Source organism: Chroicocephalus ridibundus, chromosome 10, assembly GCF_963924245.1.
Source record: "Chroicocephalus ridibundus chromosome 10, bChrRid1.1, whole genome shotgun sequence".
NCBI classification, from domain to species: domain Eukaryota; kingdom Metazoa; phylum Chordata; class Aves; order Charadriiformes; family Laridae; genus Chroicocephalus; species Chroicocephalus ridibundus.
The window spans coordinates 4,043,967-4,071,954 of record NC_086293.1 but is presented as its reverse complement, the minus strand read 5'-3'; the positions used below and the strand labels follow the sequence as shown (position 1 = coordinate 4,071,954).

At 39.1% G+C, this 27,988-nt stretch overlaps 1 protein-coding gene across 12 annotated transcripts in view; it reads left to right on the top strand.

Annotated features, from left to right (window-relative positions):
- The window catches only part of ATP2B2 (ATPase plasma membrane Ca2+ transporting 2), a 429,063-nt gene that overhangs the window by 378,418 nt on the left and 22,657 nt on the right, over window positions 1-27,988 (top strand). For all 12 annotated transcript variants that reach the window (XR_010072835.1, XM_063348415.1, XM_063348414.1 and 9 more), the window contains 7 exons: window positions 101-335; window positions 5,844-6,023; window positions 7,055-7,142; window positions 14,108-14,214; window positions 14,957-15,148; window positions 23,331-23,544; window positions 27,217-27,428. Coding sequence is in view for 11 of the 12 variants with exons in the window: in XM_063348415.1 (XP_063204485.1) it covers window positions 101-335; window positions 5,844-6,023; window positions 7,055-7,142; window positions 14,108-14,214; window positions 14,957-15,148; window positions 23,331-23,544; window positions 27,217-27,428 (1,228 nt within the window). In the remaining variant the exon portion in view is untranslated. The remainder of the gene's footprint in view (window positions 1-100; window positions 336-5,843; window positions 6,024-7,054; window positions 7,143-14,107; window positions 14,215-14,956; window positions 15,149-23,330; window positions 23,545-27,216; window positions 27,429-27,988) is intronic.

Below are 27,988 nucleotides of genomic sequence, written 5' to 3'. Positions count from 1 at the left end.
GTATTGAATGAAACAAGCTGACACAAGGAAACACTTTTCAGCAGTCGTGCAAATATGCCACCAATTTTTTTTTTTTTTTTTTTTTTTATAAATAAAAAAGATGTTCCAGGATCCTTAATGCAGCTGGTGAACCTCGCATCTTCAGACCACGTGACCGAGACGAAATGGTGAAGAAAGTGATTGAACCTATGGCCTGCGATGGGCTGAGAACGATCTGTGTTGCTTTCCGAGACTTCAGCAGCAGCCCGGAGCCTGACTGGGACAACGAAAACGACATATTGTCTGACCTGACTTGCATCTGTGTTGTTGGCATTGAAGACCCAGTAAGGCCAGAGGTAAAGCAAATCCTGACATTATAAAGCATTTCTCAGAGAACTGAACATAAAATGAACTACAGTTCTTGCAGTTTTTATCTTTTTTTTTTTTTTTTTAATTAATTACATCAAAGAAGATAGAAGTGAGCTTTGGAAATAGACTTCACTTGATAAAAAGTCAAATCATTAACTTGATAAAAAAATCAGCTATTAATCAACCATATTTAAATAAAGCAAAATAGGGCTTTTTGAACTACGGGACTGAGAGGACTTAACCTTCTCCCAAGGAGCAGTATGCAGGAGGACTGATCAGCAGAGGTTTTATTACGCTCCCAGATATTAAAGAATATTCCTTTAAGTAACGCGGTGATATGCAACTCTGAGAGTAGAGAGAAGACGTGCAGGAATTGTAATTGCCGTGATGGTGACTGCAGCGTGCTCACTTTCCACAGAAATTGCGCGCAGTTGCCACTTCACCAAGTGTCTGAACATTGTAACTGGTGCCTACTCAGGAAAAATGTTTTTCATTTTGTATTTGGCCAAGGAAAAGCTTTGCCATGGAACGGCTGCAGATTTCATGGATACTATATGTAAATGCCTTGTAAAAATACGACTAAAGTTTCAACTCGATTAAACGGAGAAAATCAGGGTAGGGTGTGCAGACTGGAAGCATGTGCCTGCTACACTAAACTTGTACGTTATGTTACTACAGCAATACAAAGGGCAGATTAAGAAGCAGAACCTTTGTTTCTGACCTATGTACAAGGTGCTTCATAATTAATCTTGACAACGGAGAATTAATTCCATTTCACAGTTTAGAAACAGTGACGGGAGGTAAGTCCCGAAGTCGAAAGTGCTGAGGATAAAATGCAGGCGTTTTCGCATTTCCGCTCTCTTCCTCCAGTGCTTTTCTCTCTGACTCAGCGGCGAGCGTGTGGCCGTGGCTGCAGGGTAGGGATCCCACCCCCGCGCCTCCCGCGGGTGGGGGGAGCCGTCACTGCGCTCCTCTTCTGCTCCAGGAAACCCTCTCTTCCATTCTGCCCCTGTTCCAGTAGGGGATTGATGACCGTGATCTGCTTTTGAGGAAGGCCGTTGGAAGATAACTCAAATTTCTCTTATACAAAACGAGTGGGTTCTGGTGCTGCAAAAAGTAGTTTGGTACCAATCCCTGTCTCTTTTATTCTTCTGTCTCATTTTACGTTATTGCTGGATGTTTCTTTAATCACGTCTAAATCTCTGTGTTTGATCCACTGAGACTTGGTGGCAATGCTAGACAAGTTAGGAAATTATTTTTTTTACTAAAACATCCAAAGTATAAATTAATCTGATTTGTTTTTCTCCGAGTCCTTTATAAAGTAGGCTTTTACATACTTCTGACTGCTGTAACTTTGGAAACTAGCACGATCTAATTATATCAGGTGCCGGTACCAACTGCGTGACCATGATTTGTGTGGTAATGGACTTTTGTAGGGTTTTTTTCAGCATCAAGAAGGTTATAATATAAAGTAAATCTTGCTTAGGTGGAAACTGTGTGATAAACTCCTTAGCTCTGTAATCATCAGATAAACAGCATTCCCTTTATCTGTCATCAGATGGTCTCTTGCTGCTAATCCATCTGTCCCTACACCTGACATTGCAAGTCTTTAAAAATATTTAAAAACATTCTTAAAACGTTCTGTCTGCAGTGATGCCTTGATGCTGTAGCGCACGTATATATAACCTCATGAAGTTTGTAACCGTCAGTGACCACTAGAAGGGTGAATCCCTCCTCTTCCCCTCCCGCACGACATTGACTCGTGATCCGTGTTGTTAGAAAATAGCCGTAAGCCAGGTTACGTGTGCTATGACAGACGGAGGGAACGGGTAGCAGTGGGATTTGCAGTTATGATTGAAAATAGCTGCAAACTATCCTTTCATGTCGTTATTATGAGTGTGTTTTGTAAGAGAACCGCTCTCATCTCGTAGGGAATATTTTCTTAAGAGCTTGAGGTAAAAATGAATGGTGTTGCTAAAAATAAAGAGGTGAAGCCTGACTTCTGTGTGAAGGATGAAAGAAGATGAAGGCAGGAAAACATTTTATTTCTAGATAATTATTTGAATAATGTATTGAATTTCTTGTAGTTTAACACCAGAGTATGCAGTAACACTTCTTACTTCGTTGCAAGACGTGCAATAAAATGTTTATAATTTCAGAATTTTACCAAATGTTGGTCATACCTACAGTTGAGTTTGGGGACTTCGGTATTTGGGTTTTTTCCCTCCTTGTCCCTTTTCACTGTTTTAAAGTGGGAAGTGTTTTATTAACATTCCCAGTATTCATGGATATCAGAATTTACTCTGACAGAAGTGATAGATTAGGTAATTCCAATGGAACGATCCAGTTTCGCCATCCTGGCGGCCTTTAGCTTCCCTAAAATTACATTCCCACTTTTCCTGGGGATAGCTGAGTGTTTTCCTTTTCCCTGAGACGATGGCTGGAGCCAACACGTGCAGAATGGTAGCCTCCTTGTTTCCACGTTGCTCAGGTGCGCCCTTGGAGAGTTGGAATAGGTGAATGCCTGCAGCGTCAGTGGTGCGATGCTGGCGTGGTTTCTCTGCTGATGGTATTGCTGGGAGCTTTCTTGCAGTTGCATTTCCTCCGTACGTTAAAAGAAATGCTTTGGATGAATTATTCAACGATACCCAGCCAGCTGACCGGCTTTGTGTGGAGTGTAACCACTGGACACCCGTGACTTTTGTGTAATTCCTGGGTTAATTCAGTCACTAGCTTATTCATTATGAGCAGCTGTTTTTATCAAACACTCAGCTACCTGCTTGATGTTTATCTCTTTTTTTGTGGTTTTTTTTTTCTTTGATAAATATAAAAGACAAGAACAAATAGGATGATGTCTTGTTCCTGCAGAGATTTCTCTGTTGATTTTGACAGCCTTTCTGGATTGATTTTAATGAGCCTGTACTGGCTTATACTCATTTGCCAATGTACGCCTACAGTCTGTTATTTCTGGGAGATGAACATAAATCACTTCCAAATGTCACTTACTTATTTGTCACCTGATTCTGATAGATATTGCTGCATTGGCTAGTTTCTGCATGCATGCAGGCATTAGAAGGTTTTCTTTGCAGAGAGAAGATAAACCAGAAAATTTTAAAATGTGTACTTAAGCTCTGAAAAACTGATGGAAAATATCTGCTTCTACTGCCCACTCAGTCTGCCAACACTCTTTCTTCCTTACAGCAATAAAAAAATATGAACAATATTTTAACTGTAATTACTGTACACAGTATTAAATCAGATACCACCCACCAGCTGTCCAAAAAAATGAGAGAAGAGGAAAACAGAATTATTTCTCTAGTTATATGTGAGTTTGAGATGTGTTAGAAACTAGGTTGCCCTCCCATGACCTTGTTTAATAGGACTGGCACTTTATGGGAATAGACTTTTTTTTCTGTTTGCACTGTAATTTATTTTTCTCCTTCATGGCTCATACTCTGGTTTTACAGACAGTCATCTAAATCTGTCATATCCTATGCACGAGGGTCGCCACAGTTAAAGCGTGGATGCAAAGGGCGTTCCAAATTGGCAAGTGGGATACAGTCAGGGTTATTGATGTGGAAAATGGGTAAATCAGGAGTCATTTGCTTAAGTAATGGATTTAATCTGATTGTATGTTCCCCGTAGAAGTCTGTTTCATAATGTTAAAAGGCTTCAGGTCCAAATAATGTTTCCAGGATACAACTTGTGGGAAGAATATTCTCAGTTAGTAGAGATGAGGAAATGGGAAGTTACACCTCTGTCCCTTAATTTTCCTCTTGGTTCTGTAATCCGTATTGACGGAGAGTCACTCTGCAAACAGCGCGTTCCCTGGGCGCAGGCTGAGGGTGGAGTGGTTTTCTTTGTTGTCATGGGAAGAGTCTGAGTCTGAGCCTCAATTAGGTGTTAGTTCAGTGAGGCGTTTTGGAAGACAGAAGTTTCACAACTGCCTTTAATAAAGATGCAGAAACGTGGTGTGAAGTTAATATTCACTGATCAGAATAGTCATTATGTACAATATCGTTTAAAGGTGTATCATTTCAGTCTAACGTGGATTCCAGGCTCTACAGCCTTTCTGGCCCCGTGAAGTCAGGAGCAGCCCAGCATTCGCCACGCTGGACTGGAGCAGTGCTTGCCATCTAAAAGGCAACGTCCTGCCCTCAGCAGCGTCACATACTTGCGGCTATAGAGGAAATTAAAATATCTAGAAATGCACAAAATGAACAGTGTAATGTTGTAGGGGGGGCTCCTTTTCGTAATAGTTTCTGGACTAATGGGTGAGATTAATCCACTCTAATTGGCATTGAGTTCTAGAGTACACTTGTATCTCTGACAGAGGTTGTCATCAGCAAGCTGCACTGAACTGGCAGTGCCATATAGCGAGGCTTTAGTGAGGCTTTGCTATTGTCGCCATTTTGATCCCCTCTCTGAAATAGTATTTTTTTTGTTTCTTAAAATTTTTTATTTGGTTCTTGAAGTGTTAAACACACTTCTTATTCTTCCAAGTGAAATAATATTGGGGTTTTTTTTCCTTGAAGAAATAATGCTTTCCTAATAATGATGAAACAGCACTCATTGGTTAGAGTGATACTTATTAATAATTAATAAATTATCATTAATTATAATACAGTTTAAGGGAATAGATTTTTTTTCCCCATCTGAAATTGATCTATACATAAGTAGCCTTTCTATAGGTACTGACTTCATATACCCTAGTAATTCTATTAAAAGAGCTTTATTTCATTATTAGGAATCAATTTCCTAGCTCTTATACATTTTAATTGCATAAATCTTTTTTTTTAAATAAGCTGTGTATGATGCCCAGTCTCAATGTATAGCTTCTGCGTTAATCTCGTGGGCCCTGTTACACACTGAATTCTCTCTCACTGGTATTTACACTCTGCAGCAGGAAAAGTTGGTCTCATGCAGAAAGGAGCATAACTAAAATCATGTTTCAGTTTTACAGTTTCAGAATATGTAAATTGTTCATGAAATTTTAAACTTGTATGTTTAGGAATTCCACCTTTTGATATCCATGTATTGATATGCATGAATTAGTGTAATAGTGCTACATTATAATAACTTTTTAGATAATCTTATTGAAAGGAGAGTTTGGATCCGAAGTCAGATCATTTTCTGCCCAAAATACATGTATTCTCAGTTCATCTTTACGTGTCTGTTGAGTATGTTAAGTTCAGCATGCTGTACCTTGATGCTAAAGGTCAAAAAAGCTGCAGACCAACCCTTTTCATTAAAGTCAGGAGAAGCTTCAGGCAACTGATCTAACAAACAGTTTGTGTGCTTCTTGATACAAGATCTGTCTTTCCTGGGGCGTAACCTCAGTGCCGTAGCGCTCAGGCAGCTGTGGTATGCCGTAACATGTCTGAGGTCTCTTCTTCCTTCATAAATTTCTTAGCCTCAGAATATTCTCATGGGAAACACCTGACATATTTTGTCTCTCACCTAGGAATTTTCTTTCCTCTTGTATTGCTTTTTAGGTCCCAGAAGCCATAAGGAAGTGCCAGCGAGCTGGAATTACAGTCCGCATGGTCACTGGAGACAACATCAACACAGCACGTGCCATTGCCATAAAATGTGGAATCATTCATCCGGGAGAAGACTTTCTCTGCCTTGAAGGGAAAGAGTTTAACAGAAGGATCCGAAATGAGAAGGGAGAGGTAGTTCATATACTAAATCCATCCATATTACGAATATGTTATTTAAAAAAGGCGAGAACACTGACACGTCGTCTCTGCTGCACTGATGTGTACCTCATATCAGTAAAGACTGCTTGGAGAGGTTGCTACTTCTTTCTGTTGCTAGCCTTTTGCAATTCCAAGTGCCATTGAAAATGCAGCCTTTTCCCGATGCAGAGCCACTATCAGTTTCATGTGCATAGCACTAGTCTATAAGAAATCAAAACCAAGCACGTTAAAAGCAGGTTTGTTAGCACAGAGGAGAAGGAACTCAACAGCAGTTTGCAGGTCTGTCTCATAAAAATGCAATCTGGACTGAGAGCTCCTCTCATTTCTTTATTTTATACCACTTTACCTAATGTACTGCTATATCCACTCACTCCAGTGATTTGCATAAATTAATCTGTTCTTTGGAAGATTTTTAACTCCTCATAACAGATGGAGCTAACACACGGGCTACTGATGTTAGCTTTAAAAAATAAACTCTGTGCTGTGCCTTTGAGTCTGTCACTAATGAACGGACACAGTCGTTTACTCCTTGCATCGATTGCTGGAATCCTTTCTCCTCGTCGCTATTGGTATACAGAGAAAATTCTGCCATTGCTGGTGACAAAATGAAGTGAAGAACTTGGATGCACGTGTAGGCTAGAACAACACACTTTTACTTATAAACGTGCTTGATCAGCTTTACGAAACTCCACTACCCTATGTCTAGAGTCACGATTCTGAGTGGAATTATCCGTAAAGATGCTAAGGCTGATGAGACACTGTGGCAAATTTACCTGTGTTAGCCAACAGCTGGGTTTTGGTAGTACTAAACTGCCTTTTTTGGCCTTGCCTTCATTTGCAGCATTGATAGCTGTTATAATTTTTCCGTGCTTTTGAAGAAAAGTTGCAGATCTGAGTAGTGAAGTGAATCATCTGACATATGGATGGAAATATATTTTGCATTTTGCTCATCATGGGCTAACAGTTTTACTGGTTTGGGTTTTTTTCTGTGTTCCCCCCTCCAGATTGAGCAAGAGCGGATTGACAAAATCTGGCCAAAGCTTCGAGTGCTTGCTCGCTCATCTCCCACAGACAAGCACACTTTGGTGAAAGGTGCGTGAATCTACCTTCGCGTGTGTGTGTCATTAATCCCAAAGTTACTCAATCATGTTCGGCACATCATCTGCATCGTAAAAATGTTGCTGTTACAAACATACCTGAGTTTTTACCTTTAATTGCACATCTGTACACAATGCAAGGAAGTTTTGTCAGTAACTGTGTCTCTCATGTTTGCGTTCTACCTGAGCCTTCAAATGAAAGATGATAGGAAACTGGTTGGCAGGAATAACAGAAATACCAATAAGGTGTCTGGCAAGTAGATGTAGGCAATCGCATATTTGCCTTGTGTGACTTTTAATTGGACTAGAGTGAGGATTTAGCTGGGAAGGGAAAATGTGTGCTTGCTGGTCAGAAAGAAAATATTGTTGAGAAATAGGTTGTTCTTCAGATACACAAGAGGGGGCATAGATTTTGTAGTCTTTTCTGTACCCCTTTATGAAGAAACCAATAACAAGCTCATTTAGAGTAAAGTCACTCACTCAAGTGCATCGGTTCTCCCACAATTATTTCTAAAGAGTATTCCAAGATAAAAAAAACCTTTCCATGTTACGATAGCAGTTGTTGGAGATTAACTAGGGACCTGCCTCTTCAGCGTTACATGAATGGAGATACGTATTTTAAGCCAATTCTGTTTTCCTAGAGGCTCACTAATTGTATGATTTGTATTGGCTTCCTTTAGATTTCCGGGGGTATTTTTAGTCTGGTTTTGTCCTATAAAAACCGCACCATACAAATGCTATTCTCTTGCCGTACTGTCTGCAGATGGAATGCTCTATAAAAGGGGGATTTGTTTGGAGTTTTCTTTATAAAGCCTTTTTCATATCTGTAACTCACACTGACGAAGAAACAACTGGATTATTTTGCTAAGGCCCTAGAAAGTCTGGAGACACTCTTAGCAATTCTTGGAGGTGCTAAGATAAGATCATCCAGCTCATCAGTTACATGTTTTCAGCTGGGTGCCTACTTAAATAATAATTCATATTTAGGTAGGAAATCATTTCCGGATCTGCCTTTTTGGTATGGCAAGGTTTTATTGATGTGACTCCATGCATGACTGATTACAAAGCCTTTTGAGCAGTCCGTCAAATGCCTAAATGACTTGTGAATTTGAAGATTGGATCAGTTGGGTCCTCTGGGATTGGGAGCAGTGTATGTGAGGAGCTCCGGAAGCGTGGATCATGCAGGAGAACTAGGCTGTCTTCTAAGCCCAGGCACGGTGGGGGCATACTGCTCTTACTCGCCCCCTCCAGCCGCTGTTTAGGCCAGTGGTCTCTGAAGGGGGGTGCACACACGTCAGGGATGATCCCCTCTCTATCCCATCCTTTTCTAGTGTATGTGTTACAATGTACATAATATATTAGTACAGTAGTACATATGTATAGTTTATAAATATACATATTTTGGGGTTGTGTGCTCAAAAGGATTTTGCCAACAGATGTTCACAGTTGAAAAGGTTTGGAGACCATTGGTTTGGACAACACGGTTATTAGCTCCATAGGTCAGTATTAAAACAGCACGAAGTTAGCTGAAGTCTCCTCACTTCCCTGGTGCATATAAAATATTATCTTATAGCTGTTAGAGGACGTGAATTGTACAGCCTAATAGTGTATTTGTTTCAGAAACACATAACAATTTGTGTTTCATTAAGTGGATTAAATAAGTCCCTTGGGAGTACTCATTTGAATCATTCAGGATTTTCCCTTAAGAGGAAAATGAAACCTTTGCCAGAGAAAATGAAATCAATAGAGAGCTGAAGAAAAATAAGCAACAAATTATTGATGTTTTATAGCATATGCCCTTTGACAATCCAAAAGATACTTACAACTACCGCATGCCTTATGCAACTAATACAATTAATGTTTTAAAGATGGGGCAAGGTCAAATGATAGAGCAATTAAGTATCCAACAAAGTTCAAGAACAAGTCTGTGGAAAATCATGATGCAATTTTTTGGCTGGTAATACTCCAAGGGCCATTAAAAGTTACAAGAAACTATTTAAACGTTCACTAGTTTTGGGCCTCTTGTTAGAATGTTATGTTTTTCTCAGACACTTGAGGGATCGAGAGGATTTTCTCTTCTTTGATGTATTCTATCTGCTCTAGGGTAAAACCACACATCACAAAATAAACTTTTTTTGATATGTAATTTTTAATGACATACAGCTGCTGGAGGGAATATTTTTTTCTCCTTAACATAGCACAATCCCACCCAGCAAAAGGATCATTTTTATTTTGCATTTTTGTTTTTACTACTGCTAAGGGACTAGAGAAAGGCATGCTTCAGCATTTCAGGCCGTGCAGACCGTTTCTCTCAAATATTTATGGCTTTGAAGTAGAGGTAGATTGGAAAAAAGGCAAAATGGTTTCTCATCACAAGCTGTTTCAGGGAAGCAAAATGTTAGATATCTCAATCCAATTGAAACAATTTCTGATGGATTTTATGACATCCGTTAGTGTAATTTCATATTTTTTACCCTATTTCAAATATAACAAATAGAAATATGTATTATTTATACTTATGTGTCCTTATAACATTATTGCTGAAATACTTCAATATTGTCGTGCTGTTTTTTAAAATACTGTGGGAAGCAACTGTTTAGTACTGATGGGAAATAGCGTCATCTTCTTATCAGAAGGTTTAGAGAAGATGAAATAAATATTCAGTTTACCAGGTAGAGAAGCTGTGCTTTCCAATCTGTTTAAATTAGGCTGGAATTATTTTTGAGTGATATTAAAACTGGCTCGTCTATTCACATGTAAGGCTGATATATTATCAAGCAGAAAGGGAACTTTAAAGAAGAAACCAGTTTTATTAATTAACCTTAATTACTAAAATATTTCCACTATTATTGCATGGGATGGTATTGTATGTATGACCTCAGTAATGTGGACATACCATACGGGTCGGTAGAATAATAAAAACAAAGAAGAGTGTAATAATTGAAATTCCAAGCTTAAATATCAGCATGTTGCAAATTGCAAGTGGTTTTTATCTCCATTTGAGAAACAATTTTAATATTTATTTTTATTCAAATTCATATGAAGAAATGCTCAGAAAGTTGGCTTGTTCCACCATGTGAAAAGTCAGCTTCAACCAACGCTCCTCTGAAGCGGTGAACATAAAAATAGTTTAAAGGAAGCAGGAGGTACACTGCACTTGAACCTCGAGTTTTATCCTCTGTAAATACACTTAGGTCTCTGTAGCCTGTGTTGAGTGGACCTTTGTGGGAGGCACTGATGCCTTCAAGGTTCCCCGGTAGCGTTTCGGTCGTACAATACAGAGCCTGTTGGTGGTATGTGCTTGGTACAGAAATCCGCGTGTTTTAGCCATGTCCCCCTCTGCGTTCTAATACCATGTACTTTGTGGAGTACTATTCACTGAACAATTACCAGTGCTCTCTGTAATGTTTGTAACACTTCTGTGTTAACCTTTAACGCTCTGATCCTGCACATACTTAGGCTTGTAGCTGAAGTTGAATTTAAATTTTCTCTTTCAGACAGACATTCTAAATTCTTGTTACATGAACAGGGAGCTTCAAAAAGTTTGGAAGTATTAAAAAAGAAGCAGAACGGGACTGCATCTGTCTATGTTTAACTTGTCAAAGAAATATAACTATGTGTAAGCATGTAGGGTGATCCACTTTCCTGCATCAGTAGCACCTGAATTGGTGTGCACCTGTGAAATGCTCTCCTGGAGCTAAGTTTTTCCTGGCTGCCTGTTCTGAGTTAATCGGTTGGGACGGAAGGAAATACCTAAATCAGGAATTTTTCTCTCCCAGAACAAGCCACTGATGTGACTCTAAGGGTGACAGTGGAAGTAAGAATCGTTTAAATAAAGTGGCAATAAAGGGAGAACTCAAAGCTATACTTGATGTTTTTGCTCTGAGCCATGGGTACAGGTAGCTCCTTGTGAAAGAAATGGGAGACACATCGTTGGTTAATGTTCTTTATATTATTGTCCTGAGTGGGTTCGATTTAATGCTTGCTTAATGCGAAGGGAGGGAGGTGGGAGACACAGGATATATTTCACTTTCAGCTGTGTATGCAGTGCTGGTACCTTTTGTATCAAGCTTGTGCATATAGTGCCCCTCTTGATAGAGCTATACATAGTTGTTTAAATATGCTCTTTTCCCTCATCAGAAACAAGCTGCTGGCTCTGAAAAAGTCATGCCTTATGTAAGACACGACTCCTCCCCAGATTCCTGCAGCATCAGCGGAATCGGCACGTGGAGCGCACTGTAACGTTAAGCTCTAGGTGTATTCCTGTGGCTGCTGGATAAAATTTGTTTTGACAGCGGAAAGTCGTGGCCAAACAGCTTGAGATGAGGGAACAGGCGAGTGAAACAGCAGAGGCCGTTCTGGGAGGAAGCTTTGCTGAGTTTTAGGAAATCCCCGGCTCTACCTTGCAGAGCTGTTTTTATTAAAATACTGTATGTAAGCTTTCAACTGGAGTAAAGCAGTCTGTCTTGAAGAAATTTCCTGTCTGTTAGACATGACTAATTAATACTGAAGCTTCTTTTTAGCTGTTTTGAATGAGTGGAAAGGCCAGTAGATGTTAAAGAAACGGGCATTCTCTTTATTGGCGGTCTGTCAGGTCATGCCCTTACTGACGTTCGTCCCTGCTCACTGAAGCAGTAGTTGTCCACAGCTCAAGACTGCAGAGGGGTGACCCTTCCTAGGCATCCCTCTTCCGTTTGCTCTCCTTAATGTTGTTTGTAAAATCTATGCAGGCATGTTAGTCGATACTGAAGAAAATTCTTGAGGTGAAACCATATCACAACTATTAACAGAATTATATCAAAGAAAGAAAAAAAAAACAACCACCCCAAAACCTAAAAGTAAATGTGGTTGGGAAGGGGGCAAGTGCTGGAAAGCAGAGAAGCATTCAGAAATGTGAGGAAGGGAGGAGGAGGAGCAGATTAAATGGAGCGTGCAGAAGTCAGGGAGCCTAAGTATAGCTCTGATAAATCCTCTGAATCCCAAATAATCACTACTGCTCCATTTTAGAAATTTGTCTAGCATACAAACGAAAGTTCCGCAAAGATCTTCTCTCTTGCTATGAATAGCACTGAAGTCCATCCATGTTCTATTGGGCCGTGCATCGACATGTTCCTGGTGACAGCAGCCGTGGTCACTGCCGTGAGGTGTGTGGCTGAGATGCTGATGGGAACCGAAACCAGTTTCTCTCTCCTTTTCCATGGCTGCTGGTTATGCAGTTCTATGCTCTGGAGGGCGCTGGGCTTATCCTGGCTGCATAGTTTGCTTTTAGGGATAAAAATGACTACTAAAGCTTGTAAATGACTTAGCCGCATCCAGCAACTGGCTGATGCAGGGCACTTGGGTAGTGCAGTCACTGACGCTCGAGCGCTATCTATTAGGAGGTCATTTCTTAGAGCCTTTTCAACTTGATTTGGATTGTGCTTCCATTTGGAATCCAGTTGTGAGAGGATGCTATCTGCCTGTTTGGAGCAGTTAATACCGTGACGTGTCAGAGGTTTTAACGAATTTTTTTCAGAAGTTTGAAACTATTAATTTAACATCAAAGGGTGCGTTAATAACAAGAAGGGAAGACCAAGATAAATGCTTTTGACAGTAATGGCAGCTGATGTTCCTGTTTATTTAGAAATAACAAAGGCAAATCACCCCAACAAATTGAAAGCTCTAATTATAAGATCTTATCAGAATAATGTGCCACTTATTTGAGTTCATACTGCCAAGAGAAAGTGAAAAGTTTTTTTCCTGATTTTCATAAGACTGAAGAATAGAGGAGACTGGCTGTTTCCATACTGCTCTGCAATCTTCTGGGTGTCTGATAAGCCTGAACCTTGCCAAGAGGCAGCTATTGCTCTGTAATCTGCAATTTCCTATTTCTGGTTAGTTATCTGATATGGGAGTTATTTTTTTCCAGAGTAGAATGAAAGCTTTTCACACTGGGTAGGTTTTGATAATTGTTTTTAGAGGCTACGTCTTTGTGCAAAATGTGTTAGCAAAAGGAACTCTGTCATTTCCCTGCGCTAAGTTACTAATATGGAGAGGTGTTCTTGTATCCCACACAACAGCCCTGTATTCTGGACCCATATTCAAATGGACTCTGACATGGAAATAAAAACACGGATGGTGAATGATCCCCATCCTGTTAAAAAACCAGGGCTGCTTCTGTAACCTTAGACAAATTCTTTCTTCTTTTCTCTACTCTGCCCATCTGCATAAGTGGAAAATACTTCCCTGCAGGCTAGTTGTGTGGAACTTGATTCAGCGAGTGAAAAATGCTTCCCTTTCTCAAATGATCTCAAAATGAAAGTAGAAATTATTTTATTATGTCTATTTATTAAAATGTTTGGCTCCAGAATTTAAAGAATTATTTTGTGTCTTCTTACTCATTGTTTGGCAGAATTGAACATGTCTGTTAAAATGCTAATTTGGCTCCAGCTAAATAAAATTCTTCAATGGCATTTGTTATCTTTAGGTTAAACTGATTGCCAGAAGGCATCCCAGTAATGCAGATATTACAGTTCAGTCCTAGTTTAGGAGAGCTTTAAGTGTGAATTTAAAGTCTTTGGCAAATCCTTTCCACTGATGTTTAATCAGAGAGCTGGGCTGAAATGGGTTTACTGTGACACATCATTTTAAATAGTAGAAATCTTCCAAAAGAACATAAAGAGCTGATCTCATGCCCTTTCAAGTCTATGCAAGTTTTGTTGATGTTTTGATGATGCAGGATCAGAACTTTCTGTGTGAATTCTACTAGTGACGTCTAGTAGTGCCTAGTAGTGATGACACTGCTTCCATCATTCTTTTCCTTAAAGATCAACTCTGTTAATCTCTGTAAGACTTGGGTGGTATTATGCAGTCTTACGTAATACATACTACACAGATCCTGGTGTTTTTTAGAGGGAAGGTTTATCTTGCTAATTATTTTTTATCTATGTATGTATACCCACGCATGTGCATTTTTTGCAGGTATTATTGACAGCACCCAGGTGGAGCAGAGGCAGGTTGTAGCTGTGACTGGTGATGGAACCAACGATGGACCAGCACTTAAGAAAGCTGATGTTGGCTTTGCAATGGTATAATCTTGAGCATGTTTACTGATGTTTGGGTCATTATAAATTTGCTGTAAGAGGTTTCTCGTTCATTCACCGTTGAGAAAGTTGCTTAGTTATTACTTGTCAGTGAAGCAACATATGGAGGGGGCAAGTTATGTTGCTTCAGAATCCTTTAATTTACTATATTAGATTCACGGGTATTGCTGGTTATGATACTTTTTCAATATTTTGTCGAATATATTGGCTATTTGTGGAATTTTGTGCCAATACAGAAAAAACATCTCTGTTCTTCACAGCAGTGGAGTACTATTTTGCTTTGGTAAAATCCATCACTGTTGGTAAAGATGTCTTCCCAACGTACTCTGACTCTGAAGACATTAATATATTAGACTATATATTAAGATACACAATTCTAATTTTTGTTAGCAATTCTGTTCATGCATATTAATAAAATATCATCAATGATAAAAATAACTCAGAAGATTGGTAGTCATTAAGCTGATAATTTAAAACACTCAAAACTATCATCACATGAGTTACACTGCACTCTATCAATTCCCTTTTCTGCGTCCTTATTCACTTTCAAAAATAGGCCAAATTAGCTAACTTCCTGGCAAATATAAAATGCAGAATATACTCAGCAGTCACTGTTACTATGCTGGGGAGTCTCTGCATAACTGTGGACTTTGAACGAGTATGAAGATTTGTATTCTGTCTCTGTACTTTCTAGTAGGTAGTTTTATTCACAATTCATTTTTTCCAGGGTATCGCTGGGACAGATGTTGCGAAGGAAGCCTCAGACATCATCCTAACAGATGACAATTTCAGTAGCATTGTGAAGGCTGTAATGTGGGGACGTAACGTCTACGACAGTATCTCCAAGTTCCTGCAGTTCCAGCTCACCGTTAACATTGTGGCCGTGATTGTGGCTTTCACTGGAGCCTGCATTACCCAGGTAAGGTTAACGTCAGGCATTGCTTGAAGTATGGGGCCAAATCCTACCAAGCTACTCTTGCTTTTACGTAATGGTGGCTTCCATCTGATTCTTACTTCGTACAACAGAAAGTATGCTTTCTGAAATTCCTCTGAGCAGTAAGAGTGTATTTAGGATCAAGCTGTTAAATAGCTGTTGGCATAAGGAAGCGCACTATTCCATCATCTCCTGGAAGAAAATTGCTTTTGGGAGCTGCTAGTTTTTGTGCTGCCTCCATACAGCACCCTGGTTTTGATTACATATTATTGTCGTGACAGAGCCTGTGAAGATAGGACAGAAAATGTCAGGGACTGGGAGAAGGAAGAGGTTATGTGTCTCTGCCTTTTCCTCTCAGAATATTTCACTACTAAATATATAGTTCTTGATGGATTGTGGAATGAGATTATTATTTTCAAGAGAGTGGTACTGACACACACAAGTAATCCCAGCAGGGGAGCTTTTTGATTGATAAAACTATTTTGTAGCTTTCAGGCAATTCCTTTTAATTTCAGATGCAAATGACAAACCAATTAAATGGCACATACAGTTGGGCTTTCATCTCTTTTTCTCCCTCTACATTAATCCCTCATTGCGATCCTGGCGTACATGCAACATCTAGGTCTTTTACAAAAAGCATATGTGAAAGCAAACCACATTTTTTTTCCCTTCAAATTACTACTTTTTGATAATAAAGTTAAGTTTTCTTTTCCCTGGAGAGAAAACAGGATGTATTTAGTATAGTATGAGGTTTTTTCCTTCACTAGAAAATAGCAAAACATGCAGGTTTCAGTGCTGTCACTCCCTCAAATAATGCATATTTCAGATGCTGCAGACAGGTGCTGTTACAAAATGCCTCCTTTGATTGAGACGCGCTGTGGGAAAGCAGATGCTTCCCAGCCTTGTGCTCCACGCAGATGCACATACCTGTTTCAGCAGGGAAATTTCACCTCATGCACACCTGAGCAAAACAATGAATAAGTCATTACCTCTGCTCCGGGGTAAACTTACATTGTAATCATGGAATTGATAGTTGAAAGCAGAAACCCAGGTACCTTTACACCACCATGAGATCAAACTTCTCCTAAGCCTTGACTGACATTCAGAGGCTTTTTTTTCTGCTGCACACGAGGAGTCTGCAGCTGCCAGCTCCTGCTGGCACCGGGCTCCAGCCGGGCAGAGACCAGGTGTTCGGCTGCCCTGGGCTCAGTGAGCATGAGGCTGGGGCTGGGGCTGGGATGTGCGGGGACATCGGAAGTGCCCGCTTTTGGACCAGGCGGAAGTGATCTTAACAAATACCTATTTTATTCTGTAGAAAGGAAGCACGGAAACCTCAGTTCACTTGTTTTCCAAGAAGTGAAAGTTGTGAGCCCGTAAGTGCTAGACTGCCCCGGGTCTTGAGGGCGCCTTGTTGGCGCAGTTGGGCCTGTGCTACAGGACAGAGTTATTGGTGTTGAGGCAGAAGTTGGATAACTTTTTCCTTTTATCTTGGGAAATATTTCCAAGCATATTGAGAAAATGTTTAGCTGTGAAGTGATTGTTGCTGGTAACAGAAGGTATGTGAGTAAGGACTAAAAGTCTGGAAGGCCAATCCTCCTGGATTTTTCTTAGTGGTACAAAACCGTATAGAAAAAAAAAAAAAGCTAAAGCAAAGTGGTAAGAATACTATAATTGGAACTGAGATGAGTGCTTCCTTTGAAGACCCTGTTTTATAGACATTCAATCGCTGCCTACTAACGTTTATGGTGATTTTTTTTTTTATTTGTGTCCAGCATTTTTTCAATGGCTTTGTGAAAGCATGAAGGGAAATATATTTGTTAATTTGTTCCTATTTGTTAACTAAGGAATTTCTGGTTTATTCTTGAAGAGGCTAAACATTACTGAAATGGTGCAAAGACTATTTTAAATCAAGTCTAAGTGCATGTGTAGTGCATGATCAGCACAAGCATATTCCCTTGTCTAATTCCAGAGCTTGCTTCATCCCTTCAGTCATTCCATTGGCTTCTGGAAGGATTTGGGTCAGGCCCAGTGCATCTGTACTGCCCCCGTGGTCCGTAAGACCATCACTGGGCCTCTCAAGTCTGTTGTCCCTGTTTACAGGTTTTAATGTACACCTTCTAGAATTCCTGGATTCTTATGCAATTCCTTAATTTGGCAGTAAAAATGCAAACCCAGAGGAAGAGTTCTGAAAGGAGCTAAAATTGAAACTGTAGCCAAAAGGCAGCAGTTATTTCCATTGTAGCTCTGTTTACACTCAGCGGCCTGAGTGCTGATAATCTCCAGCAGCTTCTGTCTCGTTCAAGACGGATCTCGCCTTACGAATGAACATCATTATGTTAGGCTTTGACTCAAATACTCTAGCCAGTGAAAGGGCACTGTGTTTGTTTGGCTCATAAGCTTCACTAAAAATTACACTTGAGAACATACTGTACCCTCTGGTTGCTATGAAAATAGCGTTAGCACAAAATGCATGAATATACGAAAAAAACCCTTGCATCCGACAGGCTAGGTGCACACACATAGATCTAGGTCTGTAAAACTGTACACAGGTCTTAAGTTATTATTTTGACTGAAACATTTAAGTTCTTAACAAACAAATGAAGCTAAAATCCATGGTTTCCAGAAGGCACCACAGCTTTCTGTGACCTTCAGAATGGATATAAAGGAGGTCCACATTGGAATGGATTTTAATTTGCTTTTAGGTAGCCAGTTTGGCTTTCTTTGACACACAGAATATAATTTTAGTTCAGGTTAATGAATATTACACAGGCTACCCTTTTAGTGATATTTCATCACATCTAGAATGAGAAGAGGTCTATGTAGGTAGTAACATTTATTTCATGCTTCTTAATGTCACCTCGCAAAAAATCTGTTCTGCAATTCAGAACCAGCGTACGGGGATGCTTTGAGTATGAAGCGTCTCTTACACTTAGCTACTCTTTTTGGTGTTTCTACTGTTTGTGCTTAAAGGAAGTGCAAAGATAATAAAATCTCTGGTTTATCTCTCTTTTTTTTTTTTTTTTTAACACCTGGCTTGTGCTTTGCAACTAGATAGACTTTATTCAGTCTTGATCCTGCAGTTGCATCGGTGTGCGTGTAAATACATGGTCCTATCACTGCAGGGCTCCTGGTGAACCCCAGCAACTCTATTAATGAAAGGATCCAGCTGTGTGAGTACTATTAGGAGTGAAACTAGACGGCCAAGGAGCGCCCAGAGAATGCATTGTCACACAGGAGCTGATTTGTTTGGTCCAGAGCACCTTAGGAGTGCCATGGAGAGCTTTAATAAAAATATTAGGTAGAGCCTGTGACCATTAGTGGTCTTTTTAAGGATCTGCTGCTTTTTTTTTCTCAAATACATAAATAAAATCAGTGTCCTTGCCAATTCCACTTCAGAGATCTACTGTTTAGCCTAATTCTGTTAATCTTAAGCAAATGTTATTTTATTATTTATCTACCCAAAGCCTACTTCAGCAAGGTGCTGCTGTTAGAGGGAATATCTACGATATCTGTTATTTTTGGGTTTTAGTTTGCTGTTTCAATAGATGTTTAACTACATGTACAAAGCGTAGGGGACCCTACATGCTACTCCATTGTTACATATGGATTACAAAGGAGTAGCAGTGGGCTATTAAAGAAGTTATTATGCAGACTAAATGGGACCAATGCAAATGGTCATTCAGTATTCTCTGTCATCGGGCCCAGCGTGAAGTCATGTTAAGGTAACAGAAATGATATTCTGAGCAGCACAGGAATTACAGACACAGTGTCATCTGTTGGCAAGTTTAGCGTGGCTGCTGCCCTCACAGGGATCCAACTTATATCGGGCCCTCTTCCAATTTACAGCAGCTCGATGGATAAGCCAAGAGTTCCAAATTTTCAACTAATAGTGAACGTCTGTGTTGTGATTCTATAATTACACAACTCTGAGATGTAGGTCACACAAGAAAGCCAAGCTTAAAGAGGTCTCTGATGAAAAGCTGGATCGCTCCATCTGGGGCTGCACTGGTGCTCTCAGTTTTGTGTCCAGTCTGTCCACAGCACCCACCTGTGAGATCCCAGCTGTTATTTCTGCTACGCCCATGTCAGTGCAGCTGGTGTGGCGCAGGGCAGCTCAGCTGTATTAATTCACCTTACCTTTCCATTAGTCTAGTTCATTTACCTCTTGCTTCCTCCTCTGTGTTGCCCGTTACATGCTTTTAAAATGATCAGGGTGTGGTTATCTTGACCAGTTTGCATATAATTGTCCTTTCTGTTTAGCAGCCGTTACCTCAGGTTAAGTCAATACTTTCTTTTTCCAGTGGATTTATGAGAGAGAAACTCTTACATTCTGACCTCGTTCTCTGAGTATCATTTTTGCAGAGCCCTTGATGGACTCGGTGAGGGTTCTTCTTTGGAGCCCTGCCTACAATTATTGTGGATTTTGTACTTCTAACGAGTCATTGCTCCACATCCCTAGGTACCATATAGAGTTCCATATATTCCTTACAAAGCCAGAAGGTCATCCTGTTTCCTGTCCCTAACATGTAGACACAGTACCAAGAAAATATTAGGTGTTTATGTCTGGAGCTGTTAGAAATAATCTGGGTATGTACAAAATAAGATTTTTCAAGTGCAGTTCAGTCAAATGGTAACAATTTTTTACTGGAACTATAAAGCTAGCAGCTTTGTCTGTGCCAAATTTTGTCTGTGTCTCCAACTAGTTGAGGCAATGTAACTATTCAAAAAGGTTGCATTAAAGAAAGAGAAGACAAAGACAGTGTTTTTACATTTTACATTCAAATTATTATTCTCGTACTTTGAGAAAGACTTAATGTTTTAGCAGACATTAGGAACCAAAAACAGTGACTCTATAGGACATTATGTTTGGAAAATTAAATGCTAATTAAAAAGCACTGTAGCAATGAACTACCGCATGAATCACTTATTGTTTTTACAGATCCTGTTCAAAAAATGAGGATGATCTATACTTACATGTATGAGGCAGTAATTTACATGGTTATAATGTTTTACTGCAGGACTGTATTTGGCAAATCCTAAAATAATAGCACTGGCAAATTTGAAAAAGCTTTAATATAAATTCAAAGTGTCTACTGTTTAGCTTTGTTTTGGGAAGGCTTAGAGGCACGGAAATAGACCTCAGGATGCCTCTTCCATACAATTAGTAGACAGTGTGATCTAGCAGCAGAAGCGAGGGCTAACATTTTTTTGCTTTAATGTATGTAAAGTTAACCTACCAAAAATGCTCATTTTTATGAATCCGCGCATGTGTTCTGTGACAAGCGGGAGTAAAGAGGTAAGGGTGAAAATACCTTTTTATTCCCTTACAGCTTGTCATCTAAATCAAAAGTAACAAGCTCTAAAACTTGTGAGGCTCTGCACGTCACAAAGGATTTGTAGTTTATTTCCAGCCTTTGGTGATTTGTACTTTTAAGTGTTTCCAAGCTGAAGTGTAACATCACTTGATTTAAGGGACATTTTCCTTTTACCTCTAGGCCAATGCTAACCTACTCCAAGGTCAAGTGGAAAGGAATTTGACAAATAAGTGGCAATTTTGGGTGGTTTGCAGTTTGAACAGCTTCTATCCACAAAGTTTTCAGAAAGTGAATTAAGAATTATTAGCTAGTCATTTAGTGGCTAAAACGCAGTGAAAAGAACATTGAATTTGCATCCCACTTGCTTAAGTGACCAAAATCTGCAATGGGAGACTAAGCTCCTCAGCTGATATGTATTTTCCTCAGTTTCCACCAACGACTCAGAAATCAGATAGAGTTGCAGTGGAAATTTCATTTCACTGCCTGCCCAGACTAATGTGTATTTAATGTTTTGGCTTCGGCTTAGAATGAGCTTTCACACTTGACTGAACAGCGTAGCACTGCCAATAATAGATAATTATTAGAGGCACCATAGCCACCCAAGGTGATTGGCAGTGTGAAATGGTGAGAACATGCTGTTGCCAAAACTGATGACTGCCAATTACAGTTGTGTGATTTAGAGACTGAAAGCATCTGACTTTTTGTTAGGCTAGGAATACGTCGGGCTCTGATAGGCACCTGAATATTTGACTCTATTTCTTAAGCAAGCAGACAAACTCAGTTTTATTGACATAGAAGTCAGCACATGAAGCAGAAATTCACCTATTGTAACATCTCAAAGTAGAGAATTTTTTTCAAGAAAACTTATTAACTAGACAGGTAAAAATCCAACAAGGAAAATTCATCAGTAGAAAACATGTTTTCCTTTTTCTCTATAAACCGTGTGCAAGTCTAGGGTCTCTGAGCCCTAGCAATAAACTGCTTTTTGTGCCAGTAGTCTCCTTGTTTGAGACATTAGTATTAATAGAAATAAATGAGGTCTCAGTTTGGAGCAAAGTTTGTCCTGATTGCGTTTCATTTTTGAGCCACCTCTAAAGACAGAGCCGTTTCCTGGTTCTGCAGCTGCATATCAAATGAGCGAGCTGAACTCTCCGGATAAGGGCAGTTAATGCAACCCATAACCAAGAGGTCAGGAATCTGTTAATCCTGATCTTCCCCCCTTCCCTGAGGTAGCCAACCTGTCAGACTTAGAAACAATAGGTTGCTTTTCTGCATCCCTTTGAATAAGCCAAAAATGAGTATTTTTTTATAAATAAAATATATCAAAATCTGTGTAAATGTAAGGGTGTTAAAAATATGTTTTCAAGAGGAAATAATATCTTATCTCAAGGGAGACCTGGATTGTAAACCGAATCTGCAACAGACCAAACCACTTAGCCTTGCTCTCCATATGTCCTTGGGATACTGAGTGGATATTGGCACTCATTATTTGATAAAATTTCATTAAAAGTTAACGCTTAACCCTTTGAAGAAAAGGGCGGAATCCATAAGGTGTTTTTATTGGCTTTGATTTGGCTTTTATGCTGTTCCATAAATTTCTTTGCGTCACTCCTGCAGCACCATGGTAATGTAATGCATAAGAAGAGTCCTCTGATCTTCCAACTTCCACGCTTTAGATTAACTCCCTTCCATTATAAAATTTGTCATACTGGTACCTTATGACTTTTGAGATTCTATTTTCCTAATAAAACCCGTCTATTTGAAACAGGAAGCAGACCTTACTGACGGTGCCCGTTTTGTATTCAGTCTAAAGGCGCCGGAGGTTGTTAGGTACAAAGAGAGAACCTACTTCTTTATTCCTGATACAGCTTCTTGAACCAACTGCATTTATCGTTACAGCTGCCCCAATGAATTACAAATCAAAACTTTATGATATCAATCCAGAGTTCTCCTGAAATCTGTGTTAGTTTGCTTTATTTATTTACCTTTTTTAAAAAAAAAAACCAAAAACAAAACACCAAACATGAGCTAAAGTCCTCTGTAATATGACCATAGACTCTCTCTCGAATTAAGTGAGGAAAGAGCTCCTTCTAGCGGTTGGCGATCTGCTCCCGAAAATGAATACTTGCTCCTGACAAGTACTAATGGTTGGGGGTTTTTTCTGTCCAGTTTCGTACTTTCGAATACGTTATGCAGTTACCCAGTAAAATAGTGACAATTGTCTTACTTTTGCACATTTGATATAGTTTAATGAGTTTCAGAATAATTTTTTAATTTATCAGGCATTTTTTGCATCACTGCTGTATTTAAAAGGTCTTATTTAAGTGAGAGATATTAAAATGTCGCAGTAATTATTTAATAAAATTTTAATCGTTTCAAGCTCTTTTGGAAAAAAAACAGATCGGTAGGTTATATTAAAAGGAAATATTACTTTTAAAATTATTTCAGTATAGTTTTTCTTCCAGGAAAGAAACTCTCACTTACGTTTTCTAGTTACCTAAATTCAGCTGAAAATGGAAGCATGATGCATGAAGTAACAGAGGGTATTGTAAAATGTTTTATAAAGTGTTAATGTTATGCTTTATAAGAATTGTGTGATTCTAAATATTCCTGATTTAAACGACTGGAGAGGAATAATTAATCTTTGCTCTGATCGCTGTGTTTCCCATGATTCTGGTCTTGCGTAAGAAATAGAAGAAAGGTCATGGTAGGTGAGACCAAAGGCCCATGTATTTCAGTATCCCGTCTTCAGTGCTGCTTGCAGTCGCACAGGAAGAAATGAAATCACAGGAAATGACCTGACAACACTTACTGTTCCAGGAAATATGTCACTTTCTCATTTGTCTCCACAGGACTCTCCTCTGAAAGCCGTGCAGATGTTGTGGGTCAATCTAATTATGGACACCTTTGCCTCACTTGCTTTGGCCACCGAACCTCCAACAGAGGCTCTATTGCTAAGAAAGCCATATGGCAGGAACAAACCTCTTATATCCCGTACCATGATGAAGAACATTCTGGGCCATGCTGTTTATCAGCTTACTCTCATATTTACGCTTCTTTTTGTCGGTAAGAAAGGTTGTTAGGCTTGCTGCTTAGTTTAGAAGCATTTAGGTCTTGTAGCATGACACATCAAAATGCTTTAAATGTAACCACTTAATGCACATTTATCAAGTCTGACATAGTTAAACAGCTGGCAGGACTAAAATGTAGCATAGGTTGTATTTTTATCGAAGTATCTATCCTGCTGCTTCTGAAATTTCATTTTGAGTCTTGTCATCTTTAGTAGGCATGTAACAACAAATAAATAAATAAAACCCCACCAAACAAACAACAAAAATCAATATCCATTTTACCAGTATCTGGAGAAGCTCTAATCTGGAGCAAAGTGTTTGCCATAGTCTAGAAATAATGCTGATCTTAAGTAATACAGATAAGCAAAGTAATCAGTTTTAAGCAATACAAATAACACTCTGTTTTGACATTTAATATCTAGAATGGATATTAAAAGGGGGGGTTGGAATCTAATGTATTGGATTAGTGGACTTTTCCTCAGGCCTTGCTAGCAACGGATGGTTTTTATAGGTCATATTTTGGAGAGGGGAGAGAAGGAGGAGGAATGTTTCTGGCTGCAGGCAATCGTAGGGGCTAATAATAGATTCTGCTGCTCCGCAATAATAAGTGAACTTGCTCAAAGGACTGATAATTTTATCAGTTGGGTATTGTGTTCTTGTCACCGTGTCATCACTGTGAAATTACATGTGTTGTCTTTCAGACTTTGTCTTTATATACAGACTTCCATATAAGCTGTAAGTGTAAATTTATGGTTCTGAGAAGGTTTTTGAGCTCCATTGTGAAAGTCTTGTTCCACCTGCCAACAACTGGCAGCTTACTTGGAATGCTCAAAGGAGGTGATGGTCTCTTTACACTGGAGCTGTTTAAACCAAAATAATTGCCAGGTTTTGAAGGGAGATGGTCTGTAATATTGCTAGGCTTACAGTGTGTTTTGAGAACGTCTAGTGAGTCTAAGGAAATGGTAATTTCAGATTCTCTAAAACAGGTGTAGAAGGTCTTGCTAATTCATGTGATATGAAAACTTGGAACGAGAACTTCTGTGAACTTTATGGGGAACTTTAATGGCTTTTTGATGAGTTTTATGGTTTAAAATGCTTTATACTGAGTCCCGGTGAAAAGAAAACCAGGCTTTTTCACCCTATTCTAGTTACTTCTTTGTGTCTCTGGAAAACCCATGCATACTTTGAAGGACACAGCCCAACCAACTTTCTGATAAGCCTGGGAAATACAGTCTTTTCCTTTCTAAACTCCACAAGGCTCAGCTTTGCAGTGAGATGATGTTCTAAACTCACTGTTTCGATAAATAAATTCCAAATTAATGAGAACTGGTTATATTTTGATCAACTAATACTTCTTTTTTTTTGTAGTAGGTGTCTGTAGAGACTAGTACATCAAGTTTTTGTATTATTTTTCTATGATGTGGGAATAAATATATTGTGTTTGAACATACAGTAATGCCTTTGAGACATCAGGCATGTCAGAAATCCAGAAGTCACTGACTGGTTCTGTGAAACGGTAGTATAAAAAAATCTTAACCTCAGCAGCTAGGCATAATAAACTTGATATACTATAATGCCTTTTGGAATGTGTTTGGAAATAAAAATTAGTTATGGGTTTAACCACTGCCATTCCACAATAGCAGCATGTTCTTTGCCAATTAAGTGGCAAAGTGATGGAATGCAATAATAGAAGACTTATGGACGGGTACTCTCACTGAGGAAAGTATTATTCATATATTTGTGTTTGTGTGTGGATTGAATGAAAGCGAGTAGATGTAAGGTGTGTGTATATATACGTGTGTGTGCACGTGTGTATATCTATAAAAGATAAAATTATGATACCTGTTTGCTTTCATTAATTTTTTTCCTTTATTGTTTATATGTAGTAAGGGGAATGTTTTCCAATACTTAGTTATCTCTCTGGAGATGTATAATCTTCTTAAAAATCTCTGCTGTCTTACATTTTAAGTTTTGTGGCCTCATATTGTGTTACTGATATATTTGTGATATCATAATCTACTTTCTGTCAAAAGACTGTAAACCAAATTCTTTCTTTGGAAACATGCTCATTATTCCCAGTGACTTGAACACAAACTGCTCAGGTATCCCGAGGCAAAAAACCCACTCACCGTTAACTTAGCTGATGGAATTAATGACCTCAGGAGAGAACCTGAGGAACCCTTTCTTCTTCTTTCTTCAGAAATTCTGAATATAATGCTAGTGGGAGAGCAGAAAAATGTTTTGATTTGCTTTTGTTAACAAAACACTGGTTATGGAAATGAGTAGTATTGCGATAATCTTCTTTACTCTTATTTCATTCATTATTTACATTTTCATGTGAACGCCCTATCCTTACTTTAAGGCAATGCCTCTTTAATAACTGTATGTTATGTGTAAACTTCATGTATAAGAAAGTGGGCATGTCCTGGCAGTGTGCACTTGCAGCCCAGAAAACCAATTGTATCCTGGGCTGCATCAAGAGAAGCGTGGCCAGTAGGTCGAGAGAGGTGATTCTCCCCCTCTGCCCCGCTCTGGTGAGACCCCACCTGAAATGCTGTGTCCAGCTCTGGAGCAAGACATGAAACACATGGACGTGTTGGAGCAGGTCCAGAGGAGCCACAAAACTGATCAGAGAGCTGGAACAGGTCTCCTGTGAAGAAAGGCTGAGAGAATTTGGGTTGTTCAGCCTGGAGAAGAGAAGTCTCTGGGGAGACCTTATAGCAGCCTTTCAATATAGAAAGAGGGCTGATAAGAAAGACGGAGAGGGATTTTTTTACCAAGGCTTGTAGCGACAGGACAGGGGGCAGCGGTTTTTAAACCGAAAGAGGGTAGGTTTGATTGGACATAAGGAAGAGATTTTTTTACAATGAGAGTGGTGAGACACAGGAACAGGTTGCCCAGAGAAACTGTGGATGCTCCGTCATTGGAAGTGTCCAAGGTCGGATGGACGTGGCTTTGAGCAACATGACCTACTGAAAGATGTCCTTGCCAACGGCAGGGGGATTGGACTAGATGATCTTTAAAGCTCTATTCCAACCCAAACCATTCTATAATTCTATAAGAAAGAGGTCCCTCAGGTGCAGGTATCTTTTCAAAACTTTTCTTATTTTTACAGTTACTCATCATAGGTTGTCTCTTGCTTTTTTTATAGGTCAGATCTAAAAGTGGTAGTCAAATTATCAAAATAAAGAGCAATGCCTGATGGTATCCTCTCAAAGCAGACTAGCAGAATGATCAAAACCAAATCTATTTTAAACCAGGAATGTCTCTGATTTTTCTCATTAATATCCCTGAATGCTTGTCAAGAGTTACGCCATACTGGATTAGCAAATGGGTAAAACCTGCTGAAGAGTGGTTGCTCTTGTAGAAAATCGCACATGTACTGTCAATTGTCTCAACTGCTCGGTACGTCAGAAAGAATTGACTTAGAATAATTACTACTTGATTAGAGGAAAAGTACTACTGAAAACTATTTGTTTCTCGCTCAGGAAGTTTACATATCTTTTATCACTGGTGTTATAAATTCTGCCTATACTATAGTAAGTGCAGAAAGAAAGCCCCTAAAGCAGAGTACTGGAGGCAACTAGCTAAAGCAAACAAGGAAAATATAAATTAAAGTCTGAATAATTTATTCTAGTGGAAACCTTTATTTTTGTCTTATACCTAGGTGAGAAAATGTTTAAGATTGACAGTGGGAGGAATGCACCGCTTCACTCTCCTCCTTCAGAGCATTACACCATTATCTTCAACACCTTTGTCATGATGCAGCTTTTCAATGAAATCAACGCACGGAAAATCCATGGGGAAAGAAATGTCTTTGATGGCATCTTCAGAAATCCTATTTTTTGCACTATTGTACTGGGTACATTTGCTATTCAGGTAATGATTTGGACAAGAACTAGTAACTGTGCATCAGAAGTTTACCTTAAGGTTTTTTTCTGTGCGTGAATCAAAAAGGGCTGCGACTCTTACTTGCTGTTAAGTAAGGGCAAATGCAGGGTGACCTTCCCTGCACTAGAGTACCCAGCGTAGCATGTGTATGTTCAGCCAGGGCAGACTTTTGAAAGTGAAAAGTTCCAGTTCTATGTCAAAAATCAGGTCATTTTTCTTGGGACAGCAGAAGGTCAGTCTTTCTATTGATTTTCCACTTTGTTTATTATTATTTATTATTATTTTTCCACTTTGTTTATTATTACTATTATTACTGTTGTTGTTATTATTATTATTATTAATTATTATTCTTCACTCACACAGGAAAGCAACTGCTTTATGTATTAGTGTTGTTTTGGATCTTAGACTATAAAAATTACTTTGAACTTCCGTTTTGCAGGCTTTGACAATTCTAAATCACTGGCTTGTGATTTCAGGTCCCTGGTTTTGCAGCAGCACGAACTAAAAGTATCAATAATAGCTGATTTTCAGTTAGCAAAACCTTCTCA